General features: G+C 39.0%; 1 protein-coding gene across 2 annotated transcripts in view; it reads right to left on the reverse strand.

Annotated features, from left to right (window-relative positions):
* Nucleotides 1-3,416: 3,416 nt before the first annotated feature.
* spon1a (spondin 1a) overlaps nucleotides 3,417-12,719 on the reverse strand; it is a 65,807-nt gene continuing 56,504 nt past the window's right edge. For both annotated transcript variants that reach the window (XM_056383208.1, XM_056383214.1), the window contains exons 9-16: nucleotides 11,664-11,804; nucleotides 10,164-10,239; nucleotides 9,857-10,039; nucleotides 5,871-6,041; nucleotides 5,612-5,779; nucleotides 5,164-5,328; nucleotides 3,716-3,982; nucleotides 3,417-3,608 (exon numbers count right to left, since the gene is read on the reverse strand). In XM_056383208.1, the coding sequence (XP_056239183.1) occupies nucleotides 3,445-3,608; nucleotides 3,716-3,982; nucleotides 5,164-5,328; nucleotides 5,612-5,779; nucleotides 5,871-6,041; nucleotides 9,857-10,039; nucleotides 10,164-10,239; nucleotides 11,664-11,804 (1,335 nt within the window). In that variant the 3' untranslated portion in view covers nucleotides 3,417-3,444. The remainder of the gene's footprint in view (nucleotides 3,609-3,715; nucleotides 3,983-5,163; nucleotides 5,329-5,611; nucleotides 5,780-5,870; nucleotides 6,042-9,856; nucleotides 10,040-10,163; nucleotides 10,240-11,663; nucleotides 11,805-12,719) is intronic.

Consider the following 12,719-nt stretch of genomic DNA (forward strand, 5'->3'; position numbering starts at 1 on the left):
CATAAAAATGCCCAAAAATGGCATGTTACCACTCTACCACTGTGTTAACATACCACAAAGTCCTACTGAAGTAAGTCATAAAATAATCATATAAAGGTAGAAAAATGTAATAGTATAGTGAGACATAAAATGTAATAGTATAGTATGGTATAAAAATGTCAAAAGATGTCATAGTAAAATATGGCATAAAACGTCATAGTATAGACTTTTATATAAACTCAAAAATCAAAATCCTTTGACATGAGGAATGTGGTATAAAGTTTTTTGAGAGGACATTCATACAGACCATCCCTCCTCCTGAGACAGTTGGTTTTGAAATAGCAGGTGCAAGTAAAATGGCAGATGATGCAGCAACAGTGGTTGGTGGAATACAGGAATGAGAGAAACTTATCCAAAGTCGAAACACTACTTTATCAGTTAAGTTAGGCAATTTATTATTACCAAAAAAAGAAACAATAATTAGAAGCGACAAGCTCAGGGTAAACCAAGGCCAAATCAATAAACAAAAATAAACTATCTCCCCAAAAAGTGCTGACTAACCCTGAAAGTTCAGGGTGCTATTTATATTAAACTAAATCTATGTACCCCAAAATCCCAAATCTATTTACACTGATACAACAATATTCACACAGGGTACTGGGCCTGAAAAATACATATAATTATTATACAGGACTAACAAAGTGACAGTAAGTTTGGAGGCTGGGGGCAGCACCGAGATGCTACTGTCAGGAGTACTGGAAAACCCAGGCATTTTGAAGAGCAGGATGTTGCAAAGCAGCCAACCAGCAACCGACACTTTCCCAGCCAGGCCCATGCATCCAGCCAGTTAGGGGTGACCAAGAGGGGAAGCATGCAAAGCACCTCACATGGAACAGAGCACACACACTCACACAAAAAAACAGTCACACGGAAGAGTCTGGACACAGGTCAATAATATGGCCAGGGCCGTAACAAGCATCACAAAGCAACCAGCATGGCTGTAGATTCTGAGTCTTGTTAAAGCCAATATGAAAATGTTTCTATGCCATGATGAGGTTCATAGAGACATCTAAAGCTAAGTTGTTTGTTTGTCAAAAACCCCTGTACCTACCTTGAGTACATCATTATACTGTATGTTAACGGAGAAGTTCATAGTTTGAAAAATACTAGTTAAAGGAATTGCATCTCTGTTACAGATTTATCTTCAATCGTCTACTCATTATTTGTGACTGAAAGGCAAGGATTTGATCAAGTTATACATAATATAGAGATTTAATGATTGATGATGCATGTGTGATGAGTTTTATAGATAATGTAAAACCCCTCATACATAATCTCACTGTACAATAGTTCTGCTTGAGGCATTTTTGAAGGATAGTGCGCTGCGGTAACCTATACTACATGAATATCTCCTTACAAAGATTTTGAGGCACAAAAATAAAATCAGTCTATCAAAACTGTGTTTTATCAGATGAGTGGTGCTAAAAGATAATGCCTATTGCTTGTGGCAGAGATGTTTGAGTTGTTCTACCTCCCCACTTCATGGACCTGATTTGTTTTCTCCCAGTAAATGCGATCTTGGAAGCACATAGAGAAACAGGCTAAATGAAGAATAGGTTAAAGAGTTCTGTTTTTATGTCAGCAGTGTTGCCTGCCCCAAGAATTTAAATATTCATCACTGTGTCCACAGACAGAGGAAGCTCATTATAATATCACAGAGACATGGAAGGTCTACTTGCCTTACTGCATCTTTGAGCTGATTTTTAGTCTGGTCTTAGTACTGCAGCTGGGCTACATAACCACCAGCCTGCACTGCACTAGACTAGATTGGGTCTGGAGGGGTTTCCAATCAGATTACGCACAAAGATAAGAGGGCACACATCCTTCATCCTTCATCCTTGTCTTTTTTTTTTAAACCATGCATGTTTTTTAACCCATCCACAGTCTCCAGTTATTTCTGTTTTAACAGCTCAATCAAGCCTGTAATAATTCTCGCTGCATGCTTCTATTGCCCATGAAGTATGTAGGCTTCCCCCATGTGTGGTTGTGTTGGCATGGAAACAGGAACGGCATTGTGATGTGTGTATTGAATTTTTCACCCCTGTCCCCTGAGCTCAACAGTGAGGAAAGCCTGACACTATCCCCTCCCCCCACCTATTACATCAGAGAAGAGGGGTGGGGGGGGATTCTTTCATGGTTTCAGCCAGCACATGTACATATAAAGTCTCTGGTCACCAACATTTGTGTGAGGGTAAACCTTCTCTGCAGATACCTTTTATATGCTCCTCAATTTCTGTCTAAAATGGGTGTAAAATTATTTTCTTGTCCCATTCCCTTTGACAGGAAATTGCTCTCCTGTATGAAACAGAGGGTGCTGCAAATTATCCAAGTCCGCTTCAGGCAGTACTATTTGCATACCAAATCACGACACAAGAATAAATAAATGAATCTGTTATTTTGAATTTATCTTACATTCATCACACTACCCCCTTGTGGATATAATATATCTTAGGAGGGAGATATAGTGGAGCAAATGGATAAGTCAACTGGTACAGCATGACATTTACACAAGCAGCCTCGGGAAAGACCAGTTCTTAGAAAAGGCAAAGGTTTTAAGATAGTTACTGCCATCTAGTGGCAGCAAAGTTTTAAACCATCAACTCCCCACATTATACTTTAATCAACTTGAATAAAAAGACAGATCCAGGTGACAAGTTGTCACATTTACTTTTATTGTAAAGGTGATATTATTCCAAAATATTAATATGTTAGAGGAACAGAGATAAAGAAATGGAAGGGAAGACATCTAGAAAACATCTACACAAGACTTTGGTAACAATCTTGGGACACATTCTTATCAAAAAATTCCACAGCAAAAAATAACAAAATCTTCTAATAATGCTCCAAATCATATAGATCTCAATCATGGTGAATCTACATGTACAACAATATAGCTGGGTAAAAAGTCTGGGCATTTTGTGTCCTAAAAACAATTGAACAATTGAAGGCATATAAAACATTGGAATGGCTGGGCACCTGTGCTTTAAGGTCTGGAATATACTGTATTACCTAAGGATACCACAAGATATAACAGTTCTTTATCTTATTATTAAATCAATTTATATTTCATAATTATATTTTTCAAGATATATTATACCACAACAAGTTTACAGTAATCTTGCAAAAGAGTCATATGTGTATCAGAGCTAGTTTGAAAGCACAGAGGAATCTGCCTGGTTTAAATCCAGATTTTCCAGAGAGATCTTTAAATTTGTCTTCTCTTGACGACAACTGATCTGAGCTCTGGGTTTAACCAACACAGATTCAAGTATGTGCCATTTCAGCCCTAAACAGAGTGCATTGGATCATTGTGCAACAGTGTGCCATGACCTGTCCTGTTCCCAGCCCTGAACCCCCCATCCCCCCACCCTCCCGTCCACATCAACCCCGTTCCACTACTACTTTCTAGCAGGGGTGCACATTACAAGCCCTGATCTCCTTCCTGTCCTTGCAGCTGGACAGCTGGGCAGTCTTAAACCTTTGCTTCACTGTCATGAGCCGTTCTTGAATACCTCCACCACACAGCTTGGTACATTCTGTCCAACTCGACCATGGTCTCATTTTACACCCTAAAGATAGATATCAGGAAAAAGGAAGAGAGACAGTCAGAATAATGCGTGCGTCTCTTATTAATTTTTTTTTTAGTCAACTGTGTGGTGTTTTAGTTCTCACTAACCTGGGTGCTCGGAGGCGACCTCAGCTCTGCCCTGTTTGCTCCTCCTCTTTTCGCGCTGCTCCTTGCGTCGTTTCTTCTCATCACTGTTGGCTTGTCCTCGGTTGCATTTCCTAATCTTACATTTCTTCCTCTGGATGGTTTCAGGACAGGGGTCTCCTCCAAACTGAGGCTCCAGCTTCACCATGCGTGTCCGGATCGTATGACCCTTCCCACAGGACTTATTGCACTCTGACCACTCGGTCCACTCTGACATGATGCAGTCTATGGCTAAGGAGGGAGAATTGGAAAGAAAAATAAGGGGTTCAGAGGAAGTTGTGACACAGGGTTGTAACGTATGAGATAGGAGGAAAGACAGTGGATAAAGTAAGGTATATTAATGATGCAGATGACACAGCCTTGATGAATCAGACTTTGTAATTTCTTGACGCAGTGTCCTGTTTACTGTATGTCATGCATTATATATGAATCCATGTCAAGGGAATATAGTGCGTTTTATCTTAAATTATACAGAGGCACCACAGAGGATGCTCTTCTGGTTTGCCAGAGGGTGAGATTTGTTTTCACATAACCACGTGGTTCTAATGTAGCATCCTCACCACTGCTGCAAACTCAAAAGCACTGACATGAAAAAAAAATCCAGTATATAGGTACAACTTAAAGCCCTTTTGGAGGACACAGAAGATACAGTATGAGAGACTGTGTTTCTCCAGGCAGGGTCATGGTTTGGCAACAGCTTCTTCTGCCTCTTGATGTTATCAAGTATCATTTATCTCAAGATAGTGGGATAACGATGCCAACACATATTAAAAATATGCCTCTGCTTCATGAATTGAATGATAAGGATATCCATACCAGTACAGGTATTTATTCATTATTATTATTTTTTGAAGTCAATACTGGTATCTGAGTTTGAAAATTTAAAAAGCCAGTAATACTACATTATTTTAAATGAAAAAACACAGATCCCATGAGCTTGTTTTTTTAAGGAATTGTAACCAAAATATGTACTGAGCAGGTCATTTAAAGTTAATCTTGTGAGGAGGAGAAAATATGTAGCAGAGCTTAAACAAATCTTAATTACGTCTTTTAGCTCTAACTAACCTCAGGATTTGTGATTATTTTAATGATTTTAATGATTTCTTTTTCACCCTTCCTAATGTTAGGCCTCTCATTTAAAACTGGAACTTTAAAATTCCAGCTACAATGTAAATACAGCACATGAATTACTCTGTTATCTCTCATATACACCAGCAAGCTCTAAATTACTGTCAATCTGCTACATAGGATAGAGGTTGTTTACTTCCTTTCCCTGCCCTGTGTGTATACAGTGTCTGCATCAAGACACCAGACTGCATAACAAAGATGAAACTATCATTACTTTCCATAAATTACATATGTGCAAACATGTACAGTATGCAGGTGTGTAGATAGGGATGATTACTACTTACGACATTCTGGTAGCATGCACTTCTCCACCTGTTCTAACTCTTCTGTACACTCTCCCAGCTCCACGGGGGACTTGAGCATGCGCTGTCGTGTCCTCAGACCTTTGCCGCACGTCACACTGCAGTCGCTCCATTCAGACCATGGACTCAGCATGCAGGGAATTGTGTCTGTACAACAGGACAACAGGACATCTCTCAGAAACAAATACATCCAGCGAATAACAGACAATATGATGGAATGTATGTTGTCATATATGTGCTACACATATAGAAATGGCTCAGACCAGGTTTCAAATTCAGACAATTGCTTCAGGTGTACCACTTGTAAGATTGTCTCATCAGTTAGGCTACCACTCACTTTTGCCCCAGGTGCTTAATGGGACAACTTTCTCCAGATTTAATGTGTAGGAGGTGTCAGGATAGTTGTTGTCCTGAAAATGCTGCTACTCACGACATTCTGGCATCATGCACTTCTCCACTTCTAGCACCTCTGCCCCACAAATGGAGCCATCTGCAGGAGGCATCTTCACCATGCGTTCTCTCCTCTTCATGCCAAGACCACAAGTGGCACTGCAGACATCCCATTCCCCCCACTCTGTAACCAGGCAACTGCTGGGAGCTAAGACCAAAGACAGAAGTCAGGGTAGATCTATAGTATGAACTGTGTCAATGTAGAGGTTTGTCAAGCTTAATGAAAAAGTGAAACCTACAGCATTCCTCATTGACCACACAGTTTTCAGTCTCCTCTGTTGGCAGGGTGCAAACTGAGCCATCATCAGGGAACTGCTTAACGTAACGCTCCCGGGAGCGTGTGCCCATCCCGCAGGACAAACTACATGGAGACCAGGTGATCCACTCTGACATCATACAGGTGGAAGCATCTAAAGAGTCAAACGCCAAAGGAGAAAGATGTCAGCAAGCTTCAAGAGAGGTTTGTTTGTGATTTTGATTATTGACAAAGTGACTTAAAGGCACAGGACACTTACAATCATGAATTTGTACACACACTAATTTTCCATTTGGTTTCTTAAAGGGTTGAACTTAGTGAAGCTGCACTGCACCGTTTACGCTTCTGTTTCTTGAGGGCTCATAAACAGTCAATGGCTGTGAGACTCCTCTGTTACCTTTACAGTGTGCGCCATGTTGGGTATTGCCACAGCAATCTAAAACACAAGACTTTGTTTTTTCTGCAGCTGTCACTGACGTTATTAGCATCTTACTGGACTCCTGTGAGAAAAATCAGTGGTGATTTTTAGTCGTTATTTATTTTTTCTGAAACTTTAAATCCTTTGTACCGTACATCACATGTATTCTTACCATACATACAGTATACAGATAGGGAAGAAATGCAATTCTAAATCAAGTTACCTATAACTTTTAATTATACAACCGTACTGGAATGGACTACATTGTGTTTAACCAAATTTCACTGAAGACATTAATTGTTCTCGAACAAAACAAAAGTAGATGCATTTAACGACACCTCATTGGCTGAGACAATTGCTTTTCTATGGTATTGGTTTCTGGTTACTGCCACTATATGGACCTCTGCTTTTTATTTTACCTTTACAAACATTTGAGCAGGAAAGCAAGAGGTAAAGTAATGATACTCAAGTGCAAGTTCTGCTCAATAAAGCTGTGGTAAGTAAATTGAAAACAGGGGATATAGCTTTTGGTCTAGGAGCACAAGGAAAGAAACTGTCCTTAAAATTAACAGCACTATCTTAGCAAATTAAAAGAAATTTGGGTGCTTTCATGCATATGGTTGACTCTGATCTAACTTTCCAGTTGCACCAGTTGCACATAAGGAATGTAAATAAAGCAACACAGTCATTTCTAAAAATACAAAAATAAAAAAAAGACATCTAAGACCTGAGATGTAGGGATTATTCATGCTTTAAATCTATTCATGGGCCCACTGATGAGTCCCTGGTGGAACAGCAGAGCCCTCTCTCTACTGCTCACTGTACCAAAAAGTGAGAGACAAACAGTTTACCTCTAGATCTCTAAGGACAGAAAATCTCACTAAAACACTGCCATTCTGCTGCCTGCATTACTTTACTAGATTTAAAGTTAATGATAAGTTAAAGTTAATTGCTTTTTGACAGTATCGACATATATACATCATGGATTGTATAAGTTGTTTGTGGTGTCTCTCTAATTGTTATTTTCTCTTGCATAAAAGGTGCTATGTAAATAATAATAATGTAAAAATTTGGATCTTACTAATGAAAATGTACCTATTCTGTAACATAGAAATCAACAGATTTTCTTTCTTGTCAACATAAAAGTAGGGAACAGACAGGGAAGAGAAAAAAAGAGAAATTCTTAGATGTAGGGGATTATCTACTCTCATTTATGCCTGTTATTTTAGATTGGAGAACACATGCATCTCTAATGGCTGTCATTGCCAGCTCACCTCTGCTTTTCTGTTTAGCTCTACCTGCAAGAATGATGATAGTGTAATCACAAATGAATTAATATTCAAGTTGAGCTAACGATACAGATTCTCTTTTCAGAAAAAACTTCTTGTTGTTTTTTGTTTTTTTTACATAGAAAACAAGTATTAGTTAATGATGTGGTTACATCAGATTTAACATGTATGGTTAATTTATATAGTGATACAAGAACCTGCTTCTGCGTAATTTATCCAATGACCAGGGCTCATTAATTTGTTGCTGTATGCATGCTTTATGTCCAGGGGTGGAAATGAAAGATTTAGGCAAAAGCACAGTGAAATTCTACTATTCTTGTAAGACCAGCATAATTATCTGTATGTTTGAAACAAACTATGCTCTTATATCGCTTTTACAACCATTTGCTCTTATATTTGCATGATTGTCTTATCATTAAATCTGTAATTTACACACAGCCAACTAGCATCTTTCAAATCTATGTTGTAATTGCAAAATGTCCACCAATACCCGATAGCAACAGATGGCAGTAATTTGAGTATTAAAAGATCAGTTCACCCAAACACTGTTCCTGACAGTAATCCACAGCCTGTGCACACTACACCCAATCAACTGTCCATCTCTGCAGAAATGCCAGAACACACTGACAAGATGAACACTTGTGATGACATGGCACTACATATCAATGTGCATCTTGTTGTTACAGATTGGATTGTGATGCGCATTAGACAATAGTCATGCTGTCCCTTAACTATCGATGTCTCCTACCCCTATGTCTTCTAAATGCCCTGCCACTCTCTGTGAAAAGTCAAATAAGGGTAAAAACAATCTGTAAAAATAAAGTAGTCAGTTATTATTTGGACATGTAACTAATAAAAATCATTAATGAACACATGGTGTTACATGGTCCACTGAAATCTGAGCTTGAGCACAGAGCTAAAGCTGTCACTGGTAAACACAAAGACAGTGATGTTATTTGTTGGCTCTGAACTCCATCTCACTTGATTTGTAATGAAATTGTGATAGTGAAGATAAAATGCCAACTTTCATCTTTAATTTGAGGGTGTTTACAGATCAGATAAGATGAACCATGCAGTAATTACAGCCCATATTAGACAGACACATCCATAGTTATGCCAAGATGTTATTTTTGTGGTGTTGATGTGTAAGGGCAGTCTGCCAGGCCACAGTGAAGAAGGTGCATGTGTTACAGTCACCCACAGCAGGAAGCAGGAGTTTTCTTTCTCAATGCATGCAATTGGAATAAATGAGCAGCAGGATTTGGCAATGGGACGAATACATTCTGTGAGGCTGAATCTGTGGCCAGTGTAATATTTTGGCTGTTTCAAACACCTTGCTTTTTTTTTTATTCCCTTTTTTATTTCACTTTATTATGGTATATTTATTCATTTAATTTTCAGTACTATTAATTTTCCTCATTTTATTTAACTCTAGTGCTCCAGTGTTTTAATCGGTTTCCCCTTTAAGGCACTTAATTTTAAAAAGTGCTGTATAAATAGAGTTTATCATAATATGCAGTATGCAAGGGGTTTAATATTTTTGCATAATCAACATTCAAGGTGCAAAACATGACAAATAATTAACCTCAATGAGCACAATCTGTCAGCCATTAAACAGGCAATAAAGAGCTTCTTTCACTGATAGGAAAATCCAACCTTAATGCACAACCAAGTTTGGATTAATCATTCCAACATTAAATCATCTATGTTAAATAATTACTATAAAACATCCATATTTGAGTCACAGTGACCCACTTACATGTACACCCAACATGCTGCCTGTGGCAAATATGATTGTATAGAGACATAAAGATAGGAGATAAACAACCAGCAGGCATAGTTTCCTGAGTGAATTACCCTTAACATCTTACAAAACATATTTAACGGCCTTATGTAATTTAACTTGACTTGCCATAAAATTTAAAAGGCTGCCATACAAACAAAGTGCTCTCCTTCGCCTCTGTTCTGGTCTGATTTAATTACTGCAGTAGAATGGTACCTTGAATATTATCGGTGGCCCTACCCCAACAAAGGCTGGGTTTAAAACATGCCCTTGCTTTTTAGGTTGTCACGTTAATGGATGCAATAACCCTAACACCTCAATAAAAATGATAAAAAAGATTAAAACAATTCTCTTGAAGGAGCTTTTAAAGTGGATGCCGAACCTTTAGAAGACTAATTACTTCAGATGTCTTTTACGTCATTCTCCACAAAGGTTTTTGTTTTCACACAGTGACCTTCTGTCTTTAGGCAGATACTCACCCTCATCACTGCATCCAGGCCCCATGCAAGGCTCAAAATCCTGGGTGTGTGGGCAGGGAACACTAAGGTCCAACTGGGCCTTCAGCATCCTCTGCCTCATCCGTTTGCCCTTTTCGCAAGTGGCTGAGCTGCAGGCGGACCATGGAGACCAATTGGAGTAGATACATGTTTCAGGGGTATCATCTGCAGGATGGCAAAGGGAATAAAGATACTATAATAGTCTATCACTGTTAACTATACTTTAATGTTGAATATATATAAGAGAGAGAGAGGGAGAGAAAGAGAGAAATGGGAAGAGGATCCAGACCTTCCTCTTTCTCCTCCTGGGCAATATCTGCTACAATGTCATCCACATTGTCCGGCACAATGTTGCACTGTTCGCCCTGTGGACACACAGACACACAGTGATGTGGCTACACTGCTCCACCACTCTGCAATTGTTTCTGTTTGGTCTTTTTTTATTTGCTTCTGAGAGCTATCAGAAAGAGTGGCATTATACAGGGAGATGGAATGTCAGCACAGACTTAAAAAATCTCTAAACTGGTAGACACACACATAAGAATATATATCCATGGAATCTGAAAGTGTAAATCGAGTGAGTGTGTGTGTGTGTGTGTGTGTGTGTGTGTGTGTGTGTGTGTGTGTGTGTGTGTGTGTGTGTCTGTTGTTTGGGTTTCTGGAAAGTAAAAGATGAGAAACAAAATGTGTTGTGGGGATGAGAGCCACTAAATTCCCCACATCTGCCTCTAGATGCCACTGAAGGACTGCTAACCTTTTATCCCCTCCTGGGTTTCAGCCAGAGCTGCCAGGAAATGTCTTTCACCACCCATCAAATTATTATTAGAAAAAGTTTGCATTGAATTTTAATACCTGCAATAAATATTTAAATTTACATGTTTTAGTTTTTCAATGCTTTGTGTGATTTTCTTTTAGCAACTGCATCAAATCACATTTGTGGTATGTGTAATCTTTGACACTGGTAGTGATTAGTCAAAATATTACCCTTCTGTTGTGCTATGAGATGATAGTGCAGTAGTGATAATTATAATTTTTGCAATTATATCTTGCCTACTTTGATGAAGAGACATTTGATAATATAAATTATATTTTAGCAAGCTTATATTTCATTTGTGTTTCATTTGGAACAGAAGAATTGTTAACAAGAGTCTCAAAGGTAAGGATTTTTTTTCACTAATTGTTCTATTGATGAAGAGGACTGAACTCATCATCGCACCTGCTGAGTGTTAAAGAAGAGGACTCACTCTCCCTCTCTTTCTGCCTTTGAAAAATCTGAAGCCATCTTTGCTTCACAGTAATGGTTTGTGACATTGTAAAAAGATCTGGCATCTTTTAATGTGTTCAAATTTGATGTCAGTCAAATTTGGCTTATTTATCAGTGTAGAAGAGAATCAATAAGGGCTGAGTGTAAACCCAGAATGCACAAACAGGAGACACAGAGCTGAGATGAAAGAAGATGAAGATCACCTCAAAATACAAATAACGCAAGGGAATCAGTGACTGTAAACTTTATAACATAAAATCCCAACTCAGGGTCTTTTCTTTTTGTTTGCCGTGAAGCAGTTGATAGTGTGCTATAATGTGCACAATACATACATATAATCAGGTCTTGTTAGAAGATACATAAGTGTTATTAATTGCAAACATGTTATGATGGTCTGAATATTTATTTTTATCTGATGAAATATGCTGCCTTAGTGTTATTGCCTGCAGTATCATCATTATCCAATCAAAGCTAGCAAGAATTTGTATTTGCACGATGAGCTGACTGATATAAAAACAGACTGACCTTTCTTGCAATGCGTTCCACCACCACCCTGGCCACAGGAGTGATAGCGCCCCCCTCAGGATCATAAAACGGGCCCTGTGGATGATCCAGGCTGGTCAGGGGGCGGATCTTGTCCTGAGGCATCGTGGGCTTGTTGGGAGACTATAAGAAGCACACAGTAAGACAATGTATGAGAGAAAAGCACATGGGCCACCAAGCAGTGGATCTCTGAGATCAAGATTCGTTTGAAAAATACATTTGCACAAATATAATGAGCCCAAAGTCACTCAAAGTTACACAAAGCACAAGTCACACAAAGGACAAGTTTCAAAGTCAGAGAGCAGCTGTGGAGGAGCGCTGTAGTTTATATGGGAGATGCTCTTATTAGTCAACAGTAAAGGTCTGCCAGCATGGGGTTGATAGAAGCACCACCGCCAGAGGCTGTCTGGAGGCAGAAGACCAACTCATCCTTCACCTCCCACTGCGGCCACCCAGAAAAAACACAGGGTACTGTTTGTGTTTGTGAGAGAGAGGGGAAGAGAGGGGTAATGACTGGCCACTAATTAAAAGATACAGTAAAAGTAATGGCACAAAGGATGGCTCTCATTACTCTGTTACAGGCCTGTGCCTTTAACAACAACAACTTTGTAACAGAGAGCCCAAAGTCCCACCCCACCAACAGAATAGCCACAGTTTCACTGTCCTCCACAATGTATTTTTGGATGGAGGGTTTCTTTCAGAGCTTTAACATGATACTTGAGTGTTCTGTCCTTATTCTCAGTTAAATGGTTTGTGCAGTTTGAGCAAGTTGTCATTTTAATAAAGATACGGCAACATTTAACATCCACATCTTTGAGATTCTAGCCGAGCGAAACTTGTGCGAATCTCTTAATTTTATTGAAAATCATGTATATGGGCAAACTGAGCATTAAAGTATTTTCCTGAGATTCAGAGTGCTGTATCCCAGGTGTTACAGACAACTGTCACTGGATTAGTTTCATCCTCGAGAAAGCTTAAAAACAGGATGATTCTCGGGCAGGTTTTGAGGTTATAAGGAGCAACTTTTTTCTAAGCGGA

This window comes from Seriola aureovittata, chromosome 1, assembly GCF_021018895.1.
Source record: "Seriola aureovittata isolate HTS-2021-v1 ecotype China chromosome 1, ASM2101889v1, whole genome shotgun sequence".
Taxonomy (NCBI): Eukaryota; Metazoa; Chordata; class Actinopteri; order Carangiformes; family Carangidae; genus Seriola; species Seriola aureovittata.